General features: G+C 38.3%; 1 protein-coding gene across 3 annotated transcripts; it reads right to left on the reverse strand.

The window, feature by feature from the left end:
- Positions 1 to 58: 58 nt before the first annotated feature.
- LOC5572093 (glucose-6-phosphate 1-dehydrogenase) lies at positions 59 to 25,680 on the reverse strand. Of its 3 annotated transcripts, none has more exons than XM_021849018.1 (4): positions 25,569 to 25,680; positions 6,908 to 7,086; positions 1,702 to 1,848; positions 59 to 1,640 (listed from the first exon to the last, which is right to left on the reverse strand). In XM_021849018.1, the coding sequence occupies exons 2-4, from the start codon at positions 6,971 to 6,973 to the stop codon at positions 363 to 365; spliced, it is 1,491 nt and encodes a 496-aa protein (XP_021704710.1). In that variant the 5' UTR covers positions 6,974 to 7,086; positions 25,569 to 25,680; the 3' UTR covers positions 59 to 362. The 3 variants fall into 3 exon arrangements, with proteins under 3 accessions (XP_021704710.1, XP_021704708.1, XP_021704709.1); XM_021849016.1 differs by lacking the exon at positions 25,569 to 25,680 and adding an exon at positions 24,807 to 25,116; XM_021849017.1 differs by lacking the exon at positions 25,569 to 25,680 and adding an exon at positions 7,157 to 7,307.
- Between the last annotated feature and the right edge of the window lie 446 nt (positions 25,681 to 26,126).

The following is a 26,126-nucleotide window of genomic DNA, read 5'->3' on the forward strand; positions in this document are numbered from 1 at the left end:
TATCAGTCAGCTTCCAACCGTGAGCAGGGTGTCAATGGAGAAAAAGCAAACACGTGTGTTAAAACATTGGTCCGGGAATGTTTTTATTTGGGGATTTTGGTCAATTTTGTATAAAAATATATATTCAAAAATGCCTTCCGCTGCTTCATTCAGTACAATAAGTAATCAGGCTAAACGTACTAAATAGTAACGATGAACCTCCTAATCTCCTCCATTTGGTCGTACCTCCTAACTAGTATGAAATCGAATGAATTAAATAAATACATGAAATATCCAAAATAAGGGGAAAAAGTAATAGATGATTAAAACATTCAACAAAATATCTAACAGTATATGATATTCTTCCATAACCATAACTTGCTTCACTGCTTCTTGTGCCACTTGTACGATCCGTAGTATTTGAAGTTGTTTTCGTCGCACTTCTTGTCCGCCTCCTTCGGTCCACGAGAACCGTGCACATATTTGATCGGTTCCGGCCGCTCTCTCTCGATGTAGTGCAACAAGGGCGTGAAGATTCGCCAGGCCTCGCTCAGCTCATCCGCTCGGACAAAGTGCATCTGTGATCCACAGAACACATCGAGGATCAACCGTTCGTAGGCGTCCGGCAGTTTGACATCCTTGTACCGATGTCCGTAGGTTAGATCCAGCTCCGTTTCTTCCATGTCGAAAGTGATTCCCGGCGATTTGGTCATCATTTTAACGTACAATGCTTCACCGGGTTGCACCCGAATGACCAGTTCATTACGCTTCGGTTTTCCATCGAAGATATCCCCTGGTACATCCCGATACTGAACTCGTACTTCAGCCTTACGTTCGTTAAGTGCTTTGCCACATCTCAGAATGAATGGAACGCCTTCCCATCGCTCGTTATTGATCTTAAGTACCGCCAGAGCAAATGTAGGAGTTACCGATCCTTTCGGAACCGTCGGGTCGTCCAAGTATCCCATTCGAGAATCTTCATCTAATCCATCAGGATTAGATGTGTATTGTCCCAAAACTACATCATCTATTGTCAGCTGTTTGATGCTTTTGAGTACTTTGACCTTTTCGTTACGAATATCATCCGGATGACACGTGGCCGGCTTTTCCATGGCAACCAAAGAAAGAATCTGGAGTAAATGGTTTTGCATGACGTCACGGATAATTCCGAAATCATCGAAATATCCTCCACGGCCTTGTGTTCCGAACGGTTCCTTGAAAGTAATCAACACCGAGGCAACATTGTTGCGGTTCCAAGTTGGACTGAAGATCTGATTACTGAACCGAATCGTCATCAAATTCTGTACCATCTCCTTTCCTAGATAGTGATCGATACGATACAGCTGCTCTTCGCTGAACAGCTTCGCCAAGTGGGCACTCAGAGCGTTCGAGCTGTCGGCATCCCGACCGAAAGGTTTCTCCACAATGATCCGGTTCCACCCTTTCAGTCCCATGCAGGTGTTACGGATGTGCACGGTAACCGTTTCGAACACCGACGGTGGCAGCGCCAGATAGAACAGCCGATTGGCCATTTTACCGGTTTCGAATTTGCTGATATCCTGGTTCAGCAGCTCAAAATCCCGCCGGCTGTCGTAGCTTCCGGGATGATAGAAGTTCAACGCCCAGAACTGCTCGTACTTTTCCTGCTGGTCCGGTTCGACCTGAGGTAGGGGAAAAATGGAATATGTAAAACTTGTAGCGATTAAAGTGATGGAAACTAACCTTCATGTACTGGTGGCATTTCTCTCGGAGTTCGTTCACAGTCAGCTTACTACGGGCGTAGCCGACAAACCTGGTAACGCAGGGCAACAGATTGTCACGAAACAGCCACCAAAGTGTGGGATAGATCTTCTTCCTGGCCAAATCACCCTGTGGAGAAGGAATGGAAGAAATAATAAGAGAAAGTTAATTATACTGGTTGGTTAAACATTGAAAATTTGAAATACAACCTGAAAAAAAAACTTAAAGAATCGCTTATCATATGCTTCATGCCCCTTAGCCAAAATTCTTCCCATGTACCCTTGGAAAAACAGGGGTAAACTACTCTTTCTCGCGAAGAGAAACATTGGCTCATCCTCATCCAAAAGCCTCATAAAGGGCCAACACCATTGGGTAAAAATCAACCAAATTTTGCACACTTTCTCATTGATTTGTATTGGTTACATGCTGTCAAACTCGAAGTCGTGTTTTTCGATTCAACGAAAATGGAGGTAAACCAACGCGAGTCGAGAGAACAAATTATTTCCGAACACCTGGAATTTTCTGACCTGTCGCACCGGCAGTTGGGAAAAATGTTGAACATTCACCATTCAACCGTCTCCAGAGTGTTGAAGCGGTTCCAGGAGCGGTTGACGTTGGACCAAGGCAAAGGAGCTGTAAGAAAACTGGGACCGGAGAACAAAAAGATGGAGGGAAAAGTGAAGCGGATGATTAAAGCAAATCCCAATGTCAATGTCAAAGCCGTGACTTGGCTAAAAATATCGGCATGTCGCAGAGCTTCGTCCAGAATGTAAAGAAGAATGCTGGACTACATACATACAAGGTACAGAACTTCCCAAACCGCGATGAGCGGCAACAATCGACGGCTAAAACTCGGGCACGGAAGCTCTACGAGAAGATGCTGACAAAATATGGCTGCTGTGTGATGGACGACGTAACGTATATAAAAGCCGATTTTAAGCAAATTCCGGGGTTGGAGTTTTTCACCGGCAAGATTAAGTTCAATGTGGACGACAAATTTAAGAAGAAGAAAATGTCGAAGTTCGCCTCCAAATATCTCATTTGGCTGGCCATCTGCTCTTGCGAGCTGAGGAGTGAGCCTTTCGTGACAAAGGACATGTTAAGAAAATGAAAAAAACAACTGAGAAAATTTGGTACCGGAGCACACTGAAAAGACTTTGATGGAGGACATCAAGCGAAAATGCCTTCAATTTTATACTCAAGTCTCCATCGATTAACTTTTCTTTGGATTTTTGAAGTAAACATATGTATAGAACTACCCTAGAATAGTATATTGGTTTGATTCTAAACATTATAAGAAAATTGGCATGACATTTTCGGTGTCGCAATATTTTCGTGTTCGCTGTTTAAAACTAGACGTCAGACGCGCAGATCAGGAAAGAAGATTTCTTCCGACACGTCCATTCCGTTACCAATGATAATGGCTGCGGCTTATGACCTTCGCTGCAACTAGAGGGATGGCTATCAGCAGTACCTACTTCGCACGCAAGAATATCCGTAAACACATCTGGTGACACCCGAGTGCCCGATGCCAGCTCCCAAATAGACCAGCTAAAATTCAGGCGCTGTTATCCAGCGTCACGCGTTCCAGGACTAACGGAATGCTGCGCTTCAATGTCCAACGCTTGTCAACTGATGGGGTAGCTGCACAGTACCGCCAGCACCAAGGCGAGCAGTTGGGGAGAATCAACATTTTTGGAGATGTCAACATCACTGGTTAACGACGAAGACGAAACGACCGGTTTGATAAAGAGTGTCAGAGAGTGACAGACGTGAAGAATGTCGCCAGAACCCGTATGCTTGTGGCTGGTACCCGTCAGCGGTACAGGGCAGCGAGAACCGAAGAAAAGCGAATCCACCGTAAAAAAGAAAAGGTAGCTGGAAAAAAAGCGAGCAGCTCAAGATAGCATGAACCGGAACGATATGCGGAGACCGCTGCATTGGTGAATAACGCGTGGCACAATACCGTACCAGTGCCAGCCATATGCAATAATCGAGAAAGAAATTTTCTGACCGATAAAACGGCGGTGGCTGTGTCAGGTGGAAGGAATACTTCCAGCATTTGTTGAACGGTGAAAAGAGAAATGTAGCGAGAAACAGAATGAACATTGATGATAATGATCAAGATGTGGACCCACCGACCATAGGAGATTTTAAATCAGCGAGCTGAAGAACTGTAAAGCTGCTGGGAAGGACGAGATCCCGGTCGAGCTTCTCAAGCACGGAAGCGAGCAGCTTTACCAGTCGATCTACCGAATACTTCTGAAGGTGTGGGAGAACGAAGAATTGCCCACCAGCTGGTTGGATGTAGAGACGTTCCGATACTTCCGATATATCGGAATATCGATATTTTGCATTCGATTTTCGATATTTTGGTATCGATATTTCCTATTCAATATATCGATAGTATCGACATTTTTTCCGATATATCGTAAACCAATATTTGGATAACAATTGTAGGGTTTTTCTTGTGAAACAATTGTTTTTTTTAATATTTAAGAGCAGTTCACATACCAATTGTTATATGATATATTATAAAAAAAGATATTCATGTCCATATCGATTAAAATTCCGATAATATTAAGGGTTTAAAGAATTGTTTGCGAATTGTTGGAAATTCAACATCAGGTAACTATGCAATACAAAAATTTTGCGGCCTTCAAATATATCAAATGATATTGCGATATATCGATATTTTGATTCAATATATCGGTGGTATCGATACTTCGATTCAATAATCGTATCGAATCAAATATCGATACTTAGCAATATTGGAACGTCCCTAGTTGGATGGCCTCATCCGCCCTATCTACAAGAAAGCGCACAGACTGGAGTGTGCCAATTAGAGAAGAATTACCCTGAATTCGGCGTACAAAATTCTGTCGCGCATCCTGTAACAGACTGAGACCGCTCGAGGAGTCGTTCGTCGACGAATACCAAGCTGATTTTCGTGAGTGCCGTTCGACAACGGACCAGATGTTTAGCTTGCAAATGATCCTAGACAAATTCCGGGAGTATAACTTGCAGACTCACCATCTGTTTTTTGATTCAATGCGGCGTACGACTCAGTGAAAAGAAGTGAGCTTTGGCAGATAATGTCTGAAAATGGTTTTCCGGCGGAAGTGTTCGGATCGCAGACGAGGTGTAAACCTCGTTCGTGACGTTAGACGGATTGAAGCAGGGAGACGCACTTTCGAATTTACTGTTCAACACTCCAGGGTGCTATTAGGAGATCTGGTGTGCAGAGAAATGGCACTATTATCACAAGGTCGCACATGCTCCTTGGACGATATAGACCTAATTGGAATCGATCACAGGTAAGTAGAGGAGGCCTTCGTGCCTCTGAAGAGGGAGACAACTAGGCTTGACCATTGATTCTACCAAAACGAAGTACATGATTGCAGATAGAGATAGAGACAGGCTTGGTGGTGTAGGTGCTGAGGAAGTGTTTGAAGTTGATAGACCGGAATGCATTTGATGCCTCCGAGCATGGAGTGCTCGGACAATACTCGATACGAAACTATAAAATGGTGTGTGGCGCATGAATCACGAGTTGTATCAAGTGTATAAAGTTGCGAATATAATTAGGCGTGTTACACACGACAGACTTCAGTGGGCTGATCAATTGGTGCGAATGTCAGAAGAACGAATTGTGAAAATAATATTCAGCAGGGAACCAGGTAGATGTGGAAGACCACGAATACGCAACCCTAAACGTTCGTGGCAACTGGAGAAGTATCGCCCAAGACCGACGAAAATAGGGTCTAAAATACGCCCGGCAATGGTGTGACGTTAAGTTTCAGCAATCGAGGTACAAAGTAAGTAGAAGAAGTTACTCAGTCTTACTGAGCCAGACAAAACATTATTGTAAGTTAAAGTTTGGCTTGAATTGCACGTTAAATTCCGATTAAATCGATTTCACAACATGTCTGCAGTCTCTATAAAATAACTGCGTTTCTTCTATATGGCAAAATACAATACTTTTCTATACAATCAAATAATTACTTTTGGACATCGAAAATATTATGAGCTTTGCTAATAAGTATTCCTTAACACATAAAGTTTGACTTCTATCTATCTATACACCTAAATAAAAATAGAATGGTGCTCTTATGTCACGAAATGGCTTGAAAACGAGTATTTGATACAAAAAAAATGTTCCGCAATGTTAGGTTTCGGTTGAGAAATCCAATGCAATATTGCACGCCATTGAAGCTCCCTTGTAGAAATGATTAAAAATGACAATGACATGAGCAGCAAGAAAAATTATGACAAAATGTGAGAAATATTCACCTTCTCATTTTACTTGTTTATTCAATAAACCAAAACCACTTTGAACGAAAGTCTCTTGCCTCTTGATCGGAAGAACTTGAAACAATCCAAACCTTTCAAAATGATCGTTCTTAATTGCAAATCATTTCGGGCCCTTCCAATCCATGTCAAATGGGCAATTATCGCACGTATGCGCAAACGAGGTGTATTGGCTCAATGTACAACTTTTTACCGCTCTCAACTCAAGCACCTGGTCAACGTTTGAAGAGCCAATATTAAATTTTACCCAAGTCATCGTCATTGGCGCGCGCACGCGGAATCCAGCATTAGAGAGTGCAAAAAAAGTACTCAATGTATTTGCTGTACTACGATCAACTGTCGAAGATGACGTCGAAGACGATACGCGTCATTAGAGGATCGTTCTCCCCGTAATTTTTTCTCCGTGTAATTTTGACGTCAAATTCATTCACTCCACGAGTCAAAAGTTCACCTTCCTCTATGTACAGGCGCACATAGCTTCAGCCAAGTTGTAACAATTGTTCCGCTAATTAACATGTCGGTCGAGGTACACTCGGCAAATCGATTTCGATTCCGCGCCGACCTAAGTTACGGCGAAGCACACAGTTCATAGAACTGGAAAGTAACATCGGCGAAAGCTTCTACTAACTAGGGAAAGTGTACCAGTTATGGCCATAGTGGTTCCCTATTTGGCCATATGTGAAATTTTGATAAATTTTACATTTGAAATATTTTTGAATGTTTTATCATCAAGATATATCTTAAACCTAACTACTACAACACACAAAAGTTTTCAAAATTTGAAGACATTAAAGTAATCACGTATGGCGAAATAGGGAACCACTATGTCCATAACTGGTACACCTACCCTAACTCGTAATTTTGAGGTACTACTTACGGAAGCGCCAAACACTACGAAAACATGCGGGCAGTTGCAATCGAAGTGCGTTCCCTCGCAATCCATGGCACTCGATTTCAGATTTCGTCTAATGATCGCCAACGCTTCCTCTCCCTCCAGCGTACCCAAGGTATTGTCCGAGCTGTCCGATTCGCTGGTGCGGTAGCCGCTGTTAGAAACTGAAAGTGAACGAAAACAGATACTAGGTTTAAGATCTATCGGTGAGATTACATTTCAGAGAAAGGGTACTTTTCTTTCCCAACCAAATAATGTTGTAAGGATAGCGTTCTGAACTGCCTGGCCACTAACTGCGACTTCGCGGAAGAGGAAGGTCCGATTCGATCAAGTTCTGATCCAAAACTGCACGCTCTATCGAGTAATCGACGCACGGGTGCGCTTGCCTATGGATACTTCTAGGTTACATACAAGCCACTCAATCGGCTGGAGCCGCGGTTTTTGCGCGTCGCGTTGCATCGTATACGAGCCCGGCATCCGAATATTACAGCAACCGCACGAAAGCGCCGCATCCATCGTATCGTTTGATACGGCGATAAACAAAACAGTAAGATATCGGCGGTGCGCGCGCTGCTAGGCGTCTACCAACAACGTGAGCTATCAGCAGTCAGAACGGCATAAAAACCACAAAGCTGTGGGAAATGGATCCTTGCTTGACAAAGAAATCTCTTGTTGTAGATCGTATCGGCGCTTACGTTGAGAAAAACATTATTGATGGTAGATTGATTCTATTCTATACAACTGAAACCGAAAGTTAGATAAGGTTTCAAAAATAAAGCAAGTTGTAACAAACAAACAATTATGGGACTCGAATGTTAGAAACGAAACTGTGATTTTTTTTTTTTTTTCAAACAAAGATAGATTCGAAGTAGACCATAAAATACCAAAATTAATTAAAAAAAACTGACATTTAACAATCAGAAATTCCGAAATACGGTCACCCCACAGTCATAAACCCCTCTACCGGTAGCTTCATTTGTTTTACCACAAAAAATATTCAAACAGATATACCATTTAATTCCGATAGAGTTTGTATACAGATACGCGTATTTCAACCTCAACTATAAGGCCATCTTTAAGGCCGACTTCAAGTCGAGTCTACTACACGACACTGATGACGGCCTTACAGTTGAGGTCAAAATGCGCGTCTGTGTCAAAAGATATAAACTGTAGCGGAATTAAATGGTATAGTACTAAATAAGGATTTGCATTTATTTAATGATTCTGTGATCTATAATTCGATACCTCTTTAGCTCGATGGTCTCATCAATATCGAGTTATGAAGAGCTGACTGTATTAGGCTTACCGTCAAAATAACTGAAATTTTCATTTTTGTCGCTATTCCATATGAAATATGTATAAACAGTGATTAAGGTGGATTTGTATAATATTACATCAGATCAGCACTAAATAACAGTAAAATTTTGATTTGGATAAATAAAAGAGTACCTAGCACGCCGAAATCCAATTTATTAACTCTATTAACGAGATTTTTAGCCCTAGGCTAGTTCATCTCGGAACCAACGGCTTTACTTCCCTTCTGAAGGAAATCGTCACTATAACCTAAAAATAAATGACTAACTCGGGGATTGGATTCGATCCCATGTCCTTGGCGTGAGAGGCGTTAGGTCTAACTACTGGTACCCTGTGTTGTAGGAATGCTAACTTATGCTATTAATCATAATTAAGATATTATCGTCTGCTTTTTGAGGTGCTTGAAACCTTCACCTCAATACATTATAAGTGCTCTTTGTAAGAAATTACCTCCAGTTCACCTACATTTCAAAAGTCCCTCCAGTAGTTTTATTAGGAATTACTTTCAGCAATGCGGTCAGAATTTCCATGAAGAATCAAATTGTCACCTAATCAACAAACAAATATTTTAACAATTTCTCATGTATTCCGGCAGAGAATCGGTAATGAATTGGTCAAGGTAGGTTTTGCTCAATCATTTGATCGAAGAATTCTACTTAAAACTCTTTCGGAACTCTACCAGAAGCTACTGCAATCATTTTCAATATTTTAGTGCAGATATTTATCGTGAAATTCATCTTAGTTAAAAAAAAAGATGTGGTGTCGTCTTCCCAAACGAACACCGAACACGTTGGTTCAGGCGGTTTCGTACTCTCCTTGTACTCTGTTCTCGTGTGCAAACCGAAACGCTCGAAACTGAACGTAAACCCAAACATGTGTAAAGTGAACATCGGTTCAAACGCCGGTTCGAAAACCGGTCCATTTGTACCTCAATTGAAACAGCGGTTTAAATTTTGGTGCAAATCTTCGGTTGCATCCGAAGTTCAGAACGATGACACAAACGGACAGAAAGAAAACAGTTAATATCCACGCTTATCAATTTCTACTTATCGTGTCTTGTTGTATGATATAGAAAAATCCTTGTTTGTTCATAAAGTTGCCGCTAAATATTATTTAAAATATTGATCTTAGTTAATCTGCTTAACCCGTATAGGCCTGAGTGAAAGCAAAAATTCTAAAACCCTCATCGCTCAGCGAATTCTTAATGGATTTAAATGATTTTTTGTCAGTACACTGACACACATATTTAGTTTCTAAAAGTGGACAGAGGAACGCGGAAATATTCCTATGGTCGGAGTTATTTCACTGGGTCAGGTCAAATGAGAAGGGTACTGTGCGTTTGTGCCCCTGGAGGTAGGCAAATTTCAAGTCATAGATAATTTCCGGAATGGGTTATAATGTAGCAACTAGGGAAAGTGTACCAGTTATGGCCATAGTGGCTCCCTATTTGGCCATATGCAAAATTTGGATAACTTTTACATTTTTAATCTTTTTGAATGTTTTAACATCAAGATTTATCCTTAATTTTACTGCTAAAACACAAAAGATTTTTGAAAATGTAAAAGCATACAAGATATCACGTATGGCGAAATAGGGAACCACTATGGCCATAACTGGTACATCTACCCTACATGACGGAATTTGAAGAAAATTGCATCAGTGTAAATCTTTTGAGAAACGATTGAATTGGATAACTATGAAAAACTCATTTTATTAATTCTACAAATGATCATTTTTGGGTTTCGGGGCGCCTCAAACTTACGATAAAGTGGCCAATTTATATCTGAACATCTGTGTCAAGCTTATGGGAACGCATTTTAGTGCACAATTACGTTTGATTTCTAGTTTTAGAGCATTAAAACGGTTTAGTATCCAACAAATCTATAGCCGGTTCTTCCGGGCATTACGTCCGAATGGCCACATCCGGTATATTTTAAGCGGTGCAAAACTCTTCATTCATGGTGTTTAATATCAGATCTTAATGATTTATGCAAATTAAAATGATTATCATTGCAAATAAATAAAGGTAACTTGGCATGTCCCAAAAAATAGCCCTTTTTTGCCCGACTTGACCCAGTGACCCACCGGAATAACTTCGACCACAGGAATATTTACGAGTTCCTCTGGCCACTTCTAGAAACTAGATATGTGAGCCAGTGAACTGACAAAAAATCATTTGAATCCGTTAAGAATTCTCTGAACAGTGAGGCTTTCAATATTTTTGCTTTCACTCAGGCCTATAAGGGTTAAATAAAACATTTATTCAAGCCTCAAGGGTCTTGCGATTTGAACCAAGAAGTTCCATATATAATCGTAGAAATTAATCCGCGTGGATTTCAACCATTCCCTGTCTGTCTGCTTTGTGCCATTATTTGAACCGAAGTACACATGTATCGGCATGGATACCAGGTTGGAAGACATGTCTTCCATTGGAAGACATTTCAGTTGTATTGGGAGACGGAAGATATTTGGTAGTCATTTCAGAATTTGTAAAGACATTTGGAAGACAAATTTACATTTCATAGATTAAAAAAAAAACAAATTACACTGCGAAACACGTTTTTGTCTCAAGCACCAAAATACCGCTATTCACTCAATTAATGGTTGCTGAATCCATTGTCGTTTTCATAAATATCATAGCACGTCTAGGGAAAGTGTACCAGTTATGGCCATAGTGGCTCCCTATTTGGCCATATGCAAAATTTGGATAACTTTTACATTTTTAATCTTTTTGAATGTTTTAACATCAAGATTTATCCTTAATTTTACTGCTAAAACACAAAAGATTTTTGGAAATGTAAAAGCATACAAGATATCACGTATGGCGAAATAGGGAACCACTATGGCCATAACTGGTACATCTACCCTAGTTTTTAGGATATTGGCTGTTGAAAATGCAAAGAATGACTATTTTAGCCATGCATGCATGCATTGCAAGTTTGGCAGCTTGTAAGGCAATTTATTTGCTTAAATTGCCACAGAATTCAAACTTTATGCGTATAGCAATACTTATCAACAAAGTTTATAATACTTTCGATGCGGAAATGTTATTTTTTCATGTTTCAAAAAAGTTTTGTATTTTCCCATATAAGAGAAACGAAGAATTTTGTATGGAGACAGCAAGTATGTTGAAAAAATCGGTTTAATCTAAATTTAATCGTGCGATTTCAACCAAATTATGTCTAAAATGAAAGTTTAAGTGCAAAATGGCATGGTTGGCGGATAAGATCACAATAAAGTTTGATAAATTATACTTTAAGTCTCATATAAACATCGATAAAACCAGTGTTTTATACAACTTTGGCGACCTGTAGCTAAAAATTGTGACGTGCTGGAACATTTCTGAAAATGGAATCAGATTCAGCAAGCCTTAATCTACTTGAGACACATAATTTGATCCTTGAGACACGCAAAAGTGGCATTTTTGTTACGCTGTGTTAGTTGCAAATCGCAGAAACTCTTTTAGAAGATTCTTGGTAATCCATTCCCTTATTTCATAAAAAAAACTCCCTTATTTCCTTTCAGATATTCAGTGAAAATTCTTACAAGCACTCTTTAAAAGTTTATTAGAATTTGAGGGGAAGTTATTCTAGTTCTTCATGGAATTCCTTTAAGGGCTGATTCTTTGAGGAATGTCTTAAACAACTTTCCATGGGATTTCTTTGGGTTTTATTTTTCATTGATTTTTCCTGGAACTCCTCATGAATTCCTTAAAACACTCAAAGATTATTTGCAGGAATATACTTCAATGAATTCTACGGAATTCTTTCAAATTCATTCAAGAATAGTTTAACAGAATTCCCAGAAAAAATCTTTTAATATTTTAGATACTTCAGAATTAATCTGATTGAAGCAATCCATGCGCAATTATCGCAGAAATTCTACTGCAAATTCTTAAAATAATAGCTGGACAAATGTTGAGAAAAGTTTTTGGAAGAATTTGTAAATAAATTAATCCTTATAAAAATTCATAGAAAAATTCTTCACAAAAAGCGCATAAAAGTATTCTTGAAAAATCTTACCATAGATTTCAGAAAAGTGTCCAAAAGAATCTATAGGTAGTCTTGCGAGAAATTCTTGCTGAGAATTCTAGAGTAAATATTGGTATTACTCAAACAATGAAATTAAAAGAACTTCAAATTTATTTCCATCAAACTTTATTGCTGATTTAAACACCCACAGAATCAAAAGCCTAGATTTTTTTCGGCATTTTATTTAAATAATTGCATCATCAAACCTCTTCTGGAGAATTTATCGAGAATCTTCATCAGATCTTGTTGAGAACGATTTCTATAAAAATAAAGCTTTGACCAAATATGAGGAAATAATCTTTATTTGCTTAAAAGAAAATCGTTCGAACTATTCAGAGGTTTTGCTTAGTTTTAGCTCTTAGAAATGATATATCTTAGATGTACAAGATATTTATAAAACCACCCAGAAAATACCAAGATTTTTTAATTCTATCAGAAATTGGAAAAAATAAGAATTTCTTCCACAACCATTTTCAAAAATGTTCCTAGGGTTCGTCAAGAATTTTTTTTAGGAACACCTGCATGTATTTATCTTCTAAGAATTTTGTTTTAAATAACTCAAGACATTACTCAGTATATTTATCCAAAGATTCTACGAAGAGTTCACGTAAAGTTTCTTTATGTATTACTTCAAATGTTTTTGGAAAGTTCCTAGAAGGTTTGCAAGGATTCCTCAAATATTAGTTAACTTTTTTGAGTACGTCTTCATTATTTTCCAGACGTCCCTTTTTGGATGATCTAGGAGTTACTCAAGGATTTCTTGTGAGGAATTATGCTGTAAGGATTACTCGAGGATAATTCTGGAGAAATATATGAATGATCGTTAATTTTTGACCACTTATAAAATTTTCTGTATAAATTCCAAGAGAAATAATAACGATATATTTTCGTGACAACCTTTAAAAGAAATTCGATAAAAACCTTTGGAAGTAATTCATAATAAATAGAAGTAGCTATTAAAAATTTCCTCAAATAAAATCAAGGCCGGTAGGGGTATATATCAAAGAATGCAAATACAAATATCCAGGAGAAATAACAGAAATGATTGCCATCTTTAAAACAAAAAACCCGAATAAAATCATGAGGTAATTCATGATGAATAAAAATTAAACTCAAAACACTTGAGGGTTTGTTAAAAGAATTGTTTGAAGAATTCTTAGAATAAAAGTAAAAATTTGAAAAGTTCAAAAATATAGAGGGATCCCTAATATGATTTTAATGTGTAATCTCTGGAAGAATTGTTTAAGCAATCTCCTAAAGTATTTTAACAGGAACCATCAGAAAAATTCTTTGGCGATTTTTTTGGAAGAGAAAAGAAACCTATAAAGAATCTATTAGAATTATTTCAGAAATCAGAAAAATATTTTAGGGGCCCAGATAGCCGTAGCGGTAAACGCGCAGCTATTCGGCATGACCATGCTGAGGGTCGTGGGTTCCAATCCCGCTGGTCGAGGATCTTTTCGTAAAGGAAATTTTCTCGATTCCCAGGGCATAGAGTATCTTCGTACCTGCTACACGATATACACATGCAAAAAAAAATGACAAATATTTCTCGAATAAAGTCTGGGAAGTTACTAAAAATTCCTGGAAGACTTATCAAAATATTTTTTAATGCATCAATAGAATTCTGGGAGTATTTTCATGCAGGAATGTTTGTTATTTTAATTAAAAAAAAAACACCTTTAAAGTTTTCTGGAGAATTTTAAATCAATCCTTGAAGTTACTATGGATGAATAGTTTTTTTTAGGATATGTGAAAAAATATCACAGGGGTTTCTTGATGCTGAAATGCTGGATGTAGTGAAAATATTTGTCAAAAACTAGTATTAATTTTCTTAAGAAATTGCTAGAAGAAATCCAGAGTACTTCATGAACAACTTTACCTGGAGATTTTTTGAGTCAAATCGTGCAAAATATAATTGAAATATCAAGAAAATTGAGGAAAAATGATATGATAAATCTTTGCTAGAATTTTCAAATATATTCGGTTTGGAATTCTTGAAGAAATTTTAAAAATGTTCAAAGGAAACTCTGCAGAATCTGAGAGGGGTTCCGAGAATAATTCTTGAAAAAATCTCGATAAATTTCCTGGAGGAATCCATAAACATTAGGAATCATCTGTAGAAGGATTTGACAAACAAATCCTGAAATAATTCTTAGAGGATTTTTTGACGAATTTCCTAAAGTTCTTAGACACATTCCTGAAAAAATCTTGAAGGAACACATTATGAAAAATTATGGGTGAAATTGAAAAGGGTCTGCGTGGTCTGTGGGGATTTGAATTCTAAACTTGTAACCAACTCAGTTATTGGGTCACCAAGTGGCCCGGTAGCTTAGTTGGTAAAGCGCTCGTCTAGCATACAAGAGTCCTGGGTTCAAATCCCAGCCGAGCACGTGGATTTTTTTTTATAATTTCACCCATACTTTGTCAATCTTTACCACGCGTAATGAGTTAATTAATTTAGAATATATTGGATATTGGACGTAAGCAGAAACTCAGAAAAAAACCCTGACGGCCTCCTGAGAGAGTATAAAGGGGAACTTTGAGAGAGAGAGTATAGACTTTTGCATTTCCTTAGAAAAATATATGAGTTCTATGTGGTCGCAAGTTTCATAGAGTTTTAAACGAAATTGCAATTTATATTTTGAGAGAAAATCTAATGCAATTTCGAAGAAATTTCTGTCAATAAACAAGAATAAGTTTCTGTTCATATGAATTTTAGGGATATGGTTTCCAACAGCTTACCACCCTATAGTCTTGTTTTTGAATGTTAAATGGAATTGTTGACATGCAAATAACCGTGTTCCTCTGATTTTTCTTAGGCTTCGCGTCCCACCCGAGACAGAGCCTGCATTTCAGCTCAGTGTTCTCAGAACACCCATATTTTGTAATTAATTGAAAACTTTCCCTGCCAATTGACAATAATTGCTTTTGTTTATTGCGTTGAAAGCATAAGAATGGAAAATTTCAACTCAAATGACGACTTTCAACTCAGAATGGTCTTCGACAAGATCAGGAATTAATAATTTTTCATCAAACCAACAGCACAGAGCTACACTAGTTAAATATCACTCTTATTTCCGTCAATTGTTCAAATCAGCTATGAAACTTCATATTCCACCCTTGTTGTTTGTTTGGGATATGGCTCGGACCTATCTAGAACAATCTCGCCACACTTATACAAACAAAAACCCATATAAAATCATATAAAAATTACATACAATTTACAATATGGGAAGATATTTATCGATTAATCAAACAATCATTTAACAACGACTTGGCTTAGTTTTCCTAGCATTGAGTTGTTCAGAATCAATCCCCCAAGTACCACTCTGTATGCGAACTAGCGATGGGCGATTTTGAATCGATGTTCCGAACATCGATTTTTTCGTTCCGATTAATCGATTTTTTGAATCGATGTTAGGATCACTCAAAATCGAGTGAATCGATTTTCTTCATTCGATTTTTGTTTCGATTCACAAGTATGAAATTGATTAGAATTTTTTAATGAGTTGATGAATCACAAGCCTAGTTTCAAAGCGTAGAATGTATAATTTTTAGTTTCAATCGTTATTTAATTGAAGGTATTATATATACAAATACAATTGCATTTGGTCTAATTTTGAGAGCTTGTTTTTTTTGTAAATTTTTATATGAGCCTGAGAATAGAATCGATTCAAAAACATCGATTAAAATGAATCGATTAAATCGATGAATCGATTAAATCGATGAATCGATTCACCATATTGAATTCGAATCGATTAAGTAACATCGATGTTCTGGTCAAATTTGCCCAACGCTAATGCGAACGGCTCATAAATTTGCAACAAGAACATTGGAGTTACTGCATTTCTACGAATCGCTTGACTAGGCATTAGTGTTAGATAACGATAGTCAAAACCGCTCTCAATCTTGTTATAGTAAATCAGTAGCTAGTGCGAGCTACACATCGTTGGTACAAACGTGAACGCCTGGGAAAGTGACTCTTATCGCGACGATCGCCACTTTATTTGGATTTATAGTGATTATTACTTCCAACTCTCGTTCAAGCCAGTGGCGCGTGACCTGTCAGTTCACCGGTTGGTTATGACGTAGATAGTTTACTTTCACAAGTACCCGTCTCACTATGATTTTTGCAGATCGAACCGATTCAAACGTCACCTTGCACTTGCGCAATCTACAAACTCATTACACTGATAAGGCTTTGAAACGAAGCTTCCGTCCAGTCACAATGATGCTATAATTTTGCAAATTCTAATTATTCTTTTATCTGCAGTACAATTCACTTTCTCATAAGCTGGTCACAGTCACACTTACTAATAGTAAACTCATACACACTTATTATTCAGTAACTAATGAGCAAGAGCAGAACATGAATTACCATAGTAAATCAATCCGGAACCAACGCCTTTCAGCAGTTCCACCATGGTAGCAGCATGCATTTTCACTTGGGATTTTCCACAGATCACAGTTTCCTAAACCTCACACGACACAATAGTGACGACCACTTATGATCACTTCGTGCAATGAACTGATCCGTCGGAAAACTGGTGCCGGATTTTTTGGCTAGCCTCGTCTGATACACACCATAAACCACCAAAAACCGTCATAAGTAGACTTACAACAGATTGGAGCTCACTGTACCGGCTGTATAAACCGGTACAAACGGCGATAATTTTCGGACCATAGCTATACTTTCAGAGTTGCGACATTCACAAGTCGCGCTCGTTCGATATGGTTTTGTTTCTGAAGACCTGAAGCAAACGGCACTGATGGCAATTGCAAAAATGATCGCCGCTCGGAGGTAAAGTTGAATGTGGAGCATTCGGCGCAATACAAGTGTAAAGCGATGGAAAGAGCGTAAAATGGTTTGTAAGAGCATAAGGTTGATTGAATTAATATGTGAAATTTTTTGGTGCGATGCCCGATATCTGCATCCAATTTAACTTCTTCTTTCTGACGTTCTTATTGGAAATTAACCTATCTCGTTAACTTAGTGCTCTCATGAATATTTCCACATTTTTCGCATTTTAAAAAACTTTTGCCAGTTATTGCATTCATTGATTTTGTATATTATATAGCACTGATACAATATGTTCATAACCTGATTAAATTTCCCGCCATAAGAGAAAGTTTGGACTGGAAAATCGGACATTTAGCCTTTAGAGACCCAAGTAACAATTTCAGTGCTTTTTGATCTCAGACGTTATTTATGGAGGTTTTATTAGAGATACATTCAATCCTAAGAGATTTAATAAAGCATTGCAAAGTGCTAAACGTTCTTTTCGGTAAAACCCACTTTAAAATTATTTGTAGTTATCTATAAGAGCTCCCGTTAAAACTTATTTGCTGACTAAATTTGTTGATAATAAATTGTATTTTGAAGGAGCTGTGTAGTGCCTATTAAAACCTATATTTAAAACCTCAACTTACTTGTCATATAATAAATAGGTAAAACATAGGTAAAACTTCTAAGACTGTACTAAGTCATGTTAAAGCCTTCTTAAATCCCAACTGTCTGATGCATGTTATTAGAATGCAGTCTTCGCGTGGTTATCAATATCATTATGTTGATAATGATAATCACCCCCGTTAATTTGAACGGTACCTCATGCAAACCATCAGGGTTCACTTTTAATTTGAACATCTAGTCACCCTAGAATCGTGTTTCTGGTTACCTCTTTCACTGTTTTGTTTTGATTCTGCGTTCCGTTCCACAGCGTTCCATTTCCCTCTACTCCGTTCCAGAAGCTAAATGACGTTTGAACTATTTTTAATCTGAACGATGTGCAAATTAGCGGGGTACAAATTAAAAAGTGTTCAGAATAAATGTGGTCAAACCAACGGGGGTACCCGGTAGTGAATTATAATCAGAACACGAAAATATAAATGGCAAATATTCCTCTCGTAAAATTGTCAGACTACTGTATATAGCATATTTTTCAAATGCGTTTCGGATTGATAATTACAATATGCGTGAGAAATTTCAATTCATGATTGAGATGAGCATGAAATCATTCAATTCTGAAAATGCAATGGAGTAAAATATTGGATAGCCTATTATGATGTCGTAATTGTGGAGCATTGTTGTAAATCGAAATGTCATTCCACCAGTAAATTTTTATTGGCAGGAATTTCACGCGATTGTAAGGAAAATTCCTGCCACACAAAAAATGATTATTATTTTTTTTCGTTCGGGATGAACCACCTCGACCAGTTTTCTTTGATCTTTTGTGGTATACCCGTGTCCTTTGTTTAGTGCATGTCGTTCTACTCCATTACTATTGAGAAATAATGAAGTAGTCGTTTTTTATACAAATATCATTCTTTACCATTTTGCATAGAGCCTCTTTAGAAAAAGATACCGCTATTTATACCTTTTGGAGAAAACAGTTTGTCACCATTAAACTCTCAAAAGCGCGCCCCTTAATCGGGTTCGGCCACTAAGCTGGTTGAATGATACTGATTTTGACCATGCATCGGTACTCTAGCGTATCAAATGGATCATTGAAGGTAGTTTTTGTTAGTGCTCACCGCATTAAAACAAAGGCGCCACTGTATATGGGATTTAGCATTGTGACAGCATTGCTGTTCTGTCAAGCACACAAGGCTACGGTGGCGCTATCTATGCTTTTCATAGCGGCCGTTTTGATTATTTTAATGATCCATTATTGCTTCTACTATAAGATTAAAAGTCGTTTTTTGAAACTGTGAACAGGTTTCATCGCATGAGACATTTAGGTTCCTTGAAACAGAAAGCTTATTTTAGAATTTAAGAGTTCTGCTACTCCACTGATTCGGAATCGTTTGCCTCCTAGATATCGAGTGATAAACTTTTGAACTCGGAGAGAAATTGTCTCATGAGTTGAAACCAACCTCAGTTGCTAATTGAGCCATTGTTCCACTTCGACCTCCTCATCATCTAGGACAAATAGGTGGGTCTTAGTGGCTTGTTACTCTCTTATACTCTTCCTACCGTAACTTATAAGTATTCACAAGAACAGATACAACAAAAGTACAATATGGTTGATCTTACCCCGTAACGCACCTCGTAAAGGTGATCTACCCACGTTACGGGTACCAGGGGCTTCCTTTGATTTTAGTAGTTTCGCCGCTTCTACAAGCTCATTGTTAGACACTTGCCGGTACTCAGCGATTGCATCTTCGTCTTCGCCGTACGGCGTTGTTGGTGGCCAAAACATTAGATCGTGCTTCGGGAAAATACCCTCCACGATCAACTTAAGCTTATTTGGGCACATCTCAGCTGGCATCGAAGGACCCTTGATCTTTGCCATAACCATTCCATATGCATTACCCCACGGATTGGTGTTCTTTATCTCGGCACAGCTCCCTGTAGCAATTAGATTTACTAACTAACTAACTAGCGGGAGATCAAGCCGTTTGAGTGCAATTCTAGCTTCTCGGAAAGCTGTCCTTCGCTCCCTTCTCTTTTTTTCCGTTCCTGCTCTCTGAGTCCGCCTGAGCATGTCATTCCACCAAAAAGCTGGTCGCCGTTTGTTTCTCGGCCCCAGTTTTCGCAGTGTAGTTGCGTCACAAGCCGTCACCATCCTTTGTTTTAGCTCGGTAGCGTTGATATCCTCGTTATCGCCGCTTCGACGAAGAGGCTCAACGAATTTTTTTTTTGTTAAAGGCTGTCGTCTTCCTCATTTGCTCGCTAGTTATTCTTCACGTTATTACCACAGGGTTTCACTGACCGATGCGGTAGCGAATCGTTTGATGGTCGCTATGGGTGTACCCCTGACAACTTAGGACTGTAAAACATAACGTCAATGATGGATACCCTTCCGTTTCACCGAAATATGTTAACGGAGCCTTTATTGTACAGTCGTACATCTAGCTTCGCTAAGGCTTCCTGCAGGATATATCCGCTTACGTTGAGCACTCTGCTGCCCTACACCACAGCCTAGGCATTGAAGTCTCCTGCATTGAGTATCGGCTTCCTTCCGATCAACTTGTCAGTTATCAGATCCACCATCTGGCTGAACTGCTTCACTGTCCACGTCAGAGGTGCATAACAACTGTATACATCAACACCGTTGATTCTGGAGATGACGAAGCCTTCATCTAAATTGTCCACCACTTCCTGGATAGGGAATCTGCCCATAACATGTATCACAGCCGTTCCCATTCTATCCGCTACCCAGTTGCCGTTTGAAGATTGAACTTGATACGGCCTACGCGCCATATAAATAATTTTTGGTTTTCATACAAAAAACCTGGAGGGAGGGGAATTTCAAAAATTGTAATTAATGGACATCCCCTTAGAAACCTTATCACTACACCAATGATGCTTCTAAGCCTGATGCGTATAGGCCTTAAACAAGCACTATATTGGTACTTTATTCGCATATAGGGCATCATTCAATGCTATGCAGCGTTTTGACAGGATTACCACGTGGTCAGTGTTGGACTGTAGTGGAAGGAAGGAGCAAAACATAAAAGTTCTTACTGCCACCATCGCTTATTTGATGATGGGGAGAAATAATTATTTAGATTGGTCTCGTTTCTCCACAACAATATTAATCTTATGTGACCAAAGGAGAAGGATTTCAACGATGTTATATCACGGGTATTGCAAGTTTGAGACACAAATGAATATTTTGTGGGTTTCTCTCTCTTCCGTCGATTCAATGACATTTTAGTTTACATAATGACAGCTCGTCCCGAAGTATAATTTACCGAGGGGTGATTCAAAAGTGATTTCCATACTTATTTCATAAGTGTTTTAAAAATAGTTCTAGGTCACGCAACATTATAAAACTTTGCATTCTTGTTCATTTTTTAGCGTAGATTCTGGATATGTAAGAAACTGGATACCCCTAACAAGCCAATTGAGAATGTGTAAACAAGAAAAATTTTACATAATAAAATAAAATAGTTAATCAATTCGCTTATTGCTTCAATAACAATTATCATTCAAGTTCATTTAAAGAGAAACATATGAAGCAAAATTGAAAAACAATACATTTATATAATCTTTGCTATTGTTATCCAAGTCTTGCTGAATCATCTAGTCTTGATTTCAACTAATAGATTCTTCGTTCTGGACTTTATTGAAAACGATTCAGTCATAATTCTATCTCATCATCTGTTTTGTACGACTTTTTAAGTATTTTATATGTTATTATGATTTATGTTACTTATGTTATTATGATTTATGTTACGCAACATTATAAAACTTTGCATTCTTGTTCATTTTTTAGCGTAGATTCTGGATATGTAAGAAACTGGATACCCCTAACAAGCCAATTGAGAATGTGTAAACAAGAAAAAAATTACATAATAAAATAAAATAGTCAATCAATTCGCTTATTGCTTCAATAACGACTGTCATTCAAGTTCATTTAAAGAGAAACATATGAAGCAAAATTGAAAAACAATACATTTATATAATCTTTGCTATTGTTATCCAAGTCTTGCTGAATCATCTAGTCTTGATTTCAACTAATAGATTCTTCGTTCTGGACTTTATTGATAACGATTCAGTCATAATTCTATCTCATCATCTGTTTTGTACGACTTTTTAAGTATTTTATATGTTATTATGATTTATGTTACTCAACATTTACTTTATGTGTAGAGTCGAATTCAAAAAGTATTACAATTTTCTGTTATCCAGATATTTTATGTTCGTAATACTTAGCTTTCATTTACTTATCGTTTCAAGCTTATCTTGTACGAAGGGCCCCTGCCTGAAGATCTGGCCCGGGCCACCCGAAATCCAAATCCGGCACTGTATCTATTATTGTATGAATACCCAAAGGTAAATCTTCCAATACAAACCCGATAATCAGACTTGACGCGTCCCTTCAATGAAGAGAAAAGCTAATCACCACCAGTGGCTCAAGCAAGAACTCTATATGATCACGCATCATACGGCTTACTCATAAACGCCGCCCTGGTGGCAATTTAGTGATAAGAAGTTGGAACAGGTCACGCCAATCCGCTTCTATCGTTGATTCGGTGGAGCCGGCTCACCAGCAGAGCACCTCGTAATCTTTCACGTGCATTCCACCATTCAATGTGATTGCGAGAGTGAAAGAGCGCTCCCTCCTTGTTATGACTTATCACCTGATCCAATGCCGCAGGGTGCACCAGATGAGGTCAAATAGGTACATACATTATTGGAAGTATGACATTCAGCATGAAAGCAGGTAAAACGATTAATTAAGACGATTGGAAAGCTCATATCTCGATTCTTATCTATTATTGGGTAAGGGTAATGACTACTGAATTTCACGCATTGTTAGGCATCTCAGCAACGATTCAAACATCAAGCCGAAACCAAAACAACAAACATCGGAAGCATTTCAATGTTACGTGTCGACTTCCAATAGGAATTTATATGTCAGGCAAAGAAGCCAGTTTTGGTAGAGGAACGCATTTCTTCGCTCATCGTATGGCGGAGCTTCCTATACAGATATGGATCATTCCACCCTCCGGAACCAGTTTGTTGTTCAAATTAGGCAACCATTGTGTTGGTTTGATTGTTGACCCTACCAAACAGACACCCTGATAATCCAGAAGCACGTCATTATTATGTGTGTAACAGACGGTGAATGGCACCGTTGAGGAACGACATAACAGACACTTACTGAAATAGTGCAGCGAGATAAGATTATTTTGGATGTGCTTTGACAAGACATTTTGGACGAGATCACAGATTATGATGATTTACATGGATTGTCTAGGCAGATAATTCCAAATGGTGGTGAATTATCGAATATAATATCGTTTTACTAATTCTTTTTTTACGTAAATTCATTTTAAAGAACATTTTTACGAAGTTCGTAAATCATGATATATAGTACAATGAAAAAATATGTAATAAAATGATAATTTTCGCAGAAAAATTGTGTTTATTTTTATCATTTAAGGTGAAGATGAATCGAAGCCAAACCTCAAATTTTCAAGAGCACGGATCTGGAGAATCGAACATCCGTTTAAGCTGGAAACTTAATCGATTGGTCACTAGCGGGTGGTGACTAATCGATTGAGTTTTCAGCTCAAACGGGTCTTCAGTTCTCCAGATTTGTGCTCTTGAAAATTCGAGTTTTGGCTTCAATTCATCTTTACCTTAATTTGTAATTTATTCCGAACATTTGAATCACAAATTTTTTATCATACCTGTCCTATACTTTAGAATACTCAGTCTGGAGTATATTCAACAGATCTACAAGCATGATCTACAGGCCTTTGAAAGCCTTTGCATATTTAATAAGATATTCCGAGCCATGCATGTCAAGCTTCAAACAACAGATGTTCTAAGTTACCCAAGAACCATCCAAAAAATAGGTCTATTTAAAAAGCAGTATACATCCTCGTGTAATTGAAATTAGATCAATCGTTATTTTAAATATGTTATTCGTTAAAAAAAACTTCTCGGAATATAGATCTATGAATATAAGTTCATTCCTAGAAGAAGAACCAGATCAGGACTGAAAGTCTCTATAATGAATAAAAATGAGAAGAAGAAGAAAATGAACTTCTCATCCAAGGAATTCTGGAAACACAGGTACTAAGATCTATTAGCGTAAAAAATATTGTTTGATATTTTAAAATTACGTATACATCAATTGAAATTATGATTTTTTGAATTTAAGGGAAGTTCTTTTATCCAATAATTTCCTAGAATATAGATCTTTTGAAGTGTACTGAACATTGATTTTCCCAAATCTATTGTTTCTGTACTTGAGTCGTGAAAACATATATTTGAAGAATTTATTCTTTTAACGTCAAATTTTGATTGTCGATATACGATTTGATCTACTTGGTTACTAATAATTAAAACGAAAAAATTGAGCTACCTAATCTATTTTTAATGAAACGCTGCATAATGAATTCTGACCATGCTGAGTCATTCACAACCGGTTTCTAAAATTGACAAAATCTACTTCGGAATCTGCTTCACTTTGGCCACGCAGTATGCTCCATTTAAGAAACCGCTTGAAATCACGCGAGAAACTCCGCACAATCCAAGCAAGCACGTCCTTGACCAACACAACAAGCGGCGAACGATCGCGCAGCAACAACATCAACCTGTGCTGGCATTCGTATCTCAGTAGCCATGCATTTGACCCCAAGCAGGGGATCCAAAAAAAATCCTACTTTGTTCCATTATCGCCCGAGTTTGTTCTGTCCCGTTCCTTCTTTCCACTTCGCATTGCGTCTGAGTCACTAGCTTACAAGGCGCATAATGATCACGTCAGGCTTCGTTGCTTCAACTAGGACCTATACCCTTGGGACAAAGTCACAGTCACCCTCTGAGCGGATCGTGATCTTTATCTCCAGACATTGAGAACGGCTACGGCTTCCACTTGTAGTGACTACGTCGACAATGACGGCGGCGAATGGGCTCTCTTGCTCAGATTACCGCTATGACCTCCGCGCAATTCAATCTCGATCGGAAGCTGGGTCACGTGACTTGAGTTTAGATGGTTTAGGATCACCACACAGTTCAGAACATGTAGTTTTTGGGAATACGTAAAGTGAAAGTTACACATTTTCCTGTTGTTTACCTGTGCCTGCCATGTTGTCAATTAGTTTTGCTATCTACCGAACAGATAACCTAATCTCGCTATCCACGCACACAGGAAAGTATGAGCTAATCACCAAACAAAGCACACTCAATGAACACTGTTGAAATCTATAGGAATGCTTCTAAATGTGGAATGTAACAGTTAAATAATCGAGTGAAGCACCACAATGTAAATATATTGTACTGAATTTGTCAACGAACTAAATGCACAAACTTCGCGCAGTTAAAAATCCGCAAGCTATTTGATCGAGCTCTACGAGCAGACTGTCGAGCCGAAGCCGTGCCTACTCTATCCCATGGCCGTTTGTATCGTCGTCGGTCGCCGCAGTAGTCGCCAATCACAAACACCAAACCCGATCGAAGTAGGTATTGTGTACACAAATCGACATGGCTTGGAGGAACCAGTGTGACGAAAAAAAAAACAACTTTCACGATGTCGTTGCGCGTCGCCTTAAGTAAGTACACCCCTAAAGAAGTTTTGCGCAAGTGTATACGTTGCAAATGTAAGCGTCGAACTAAGACGATTACACTGCGGAATGCATCACCAATACACGGCGTAAGTACTGTTTAGATAGGCCCATAGTGCCATGCGGCGTTACATCGCTTCAACAACAACTACAGCAACGTAACTTATCCGAATCGAATTAGAATTCCGGATCCGCGCGAATATCTTCACAAAATCGCCCAACTCCCACAGAATTTGAATTCCAATCCATCCCATTCGAAACCAAAGCCTACTTACACGTGTTGGTACTTGCTCGAAGATCCACCTGAGACTGAATTGCAGTCGATGCGCAGCACGTTGGTTTTACCGTAGGAGCAACGCGCCTCCTTGCACGTGTTGCGTTGTTGTTCCGAAAACTTGTAATAATGGTAGCTAAACTACACTCGATTGGGAGGCAGTAGAGATGTAAACAAAACAAACAGAGATCTTCGGCGATCTCGCGGTCGAGGTGTGTGTGTGAGTGTGTAAATCTCTCACCGGCGTCTTTTTTGCGAACGAACGTCGCGCGCGCGAATATAATTGTTCGAACACGTGCTCGAAGTAACAGGGCATTCTCGATATTATGGCGATCGTTGTGTGGTGTGATAGTAAGCGCTCTAAATTTTTGACAATTATGTTAACATTTCAATACTATTTGCTAAGTTAACACAAAACGATCGATGATGGCAATGAGATTAGAATAAGATTAAGGTAGTTTAGTTAGATATTTTCAAAGCTATTGTAGAGAGTTTCTTCCAGGCTTCCTGATCCTTACTGTTCATACCTAACAGATTTTCTTTCCTTGACAACTGTGGA

The sequence above is a fragment of the Aedes aegypti genome, chromosome 3 (genome assembly GCF_002204515.2).
Source record: "Aedes aegypti strain LVP_AGWG chromosome 3, AaegL5.0 Primary Assembly, whole genome shotgun sequence".
Classification (NCBI taxonomy): domain Eukaryota; kingdom Metazoa; phylum Arthropoda; class Insecta; order Diptera; family Culicidae; genus Aedes; species Aedes aegypti.

What these genes read in the sequence shown, in the direction of transcription:
- LOC5572093 (XM_021849016.1), bottom strand. An exon ending in TCGTAGTGTTTGGCGCTTCC is followed by an intron (nt 1,849 to 6,907) that starts GTAAGTAGTACC and finishes CCTTCTCCACAG; the next exon opens with GGTGATTTGGCCAGGAAGAA. An exon ending in AATGCCACCAGTACATGAAG is followed by an intron (nt 1,641 to 1,701) that starts GTTAGTTTCCAT and finishes CCCCTACCTCAG; the next exon opens with GTCGAACCGGACCAGCAGGA.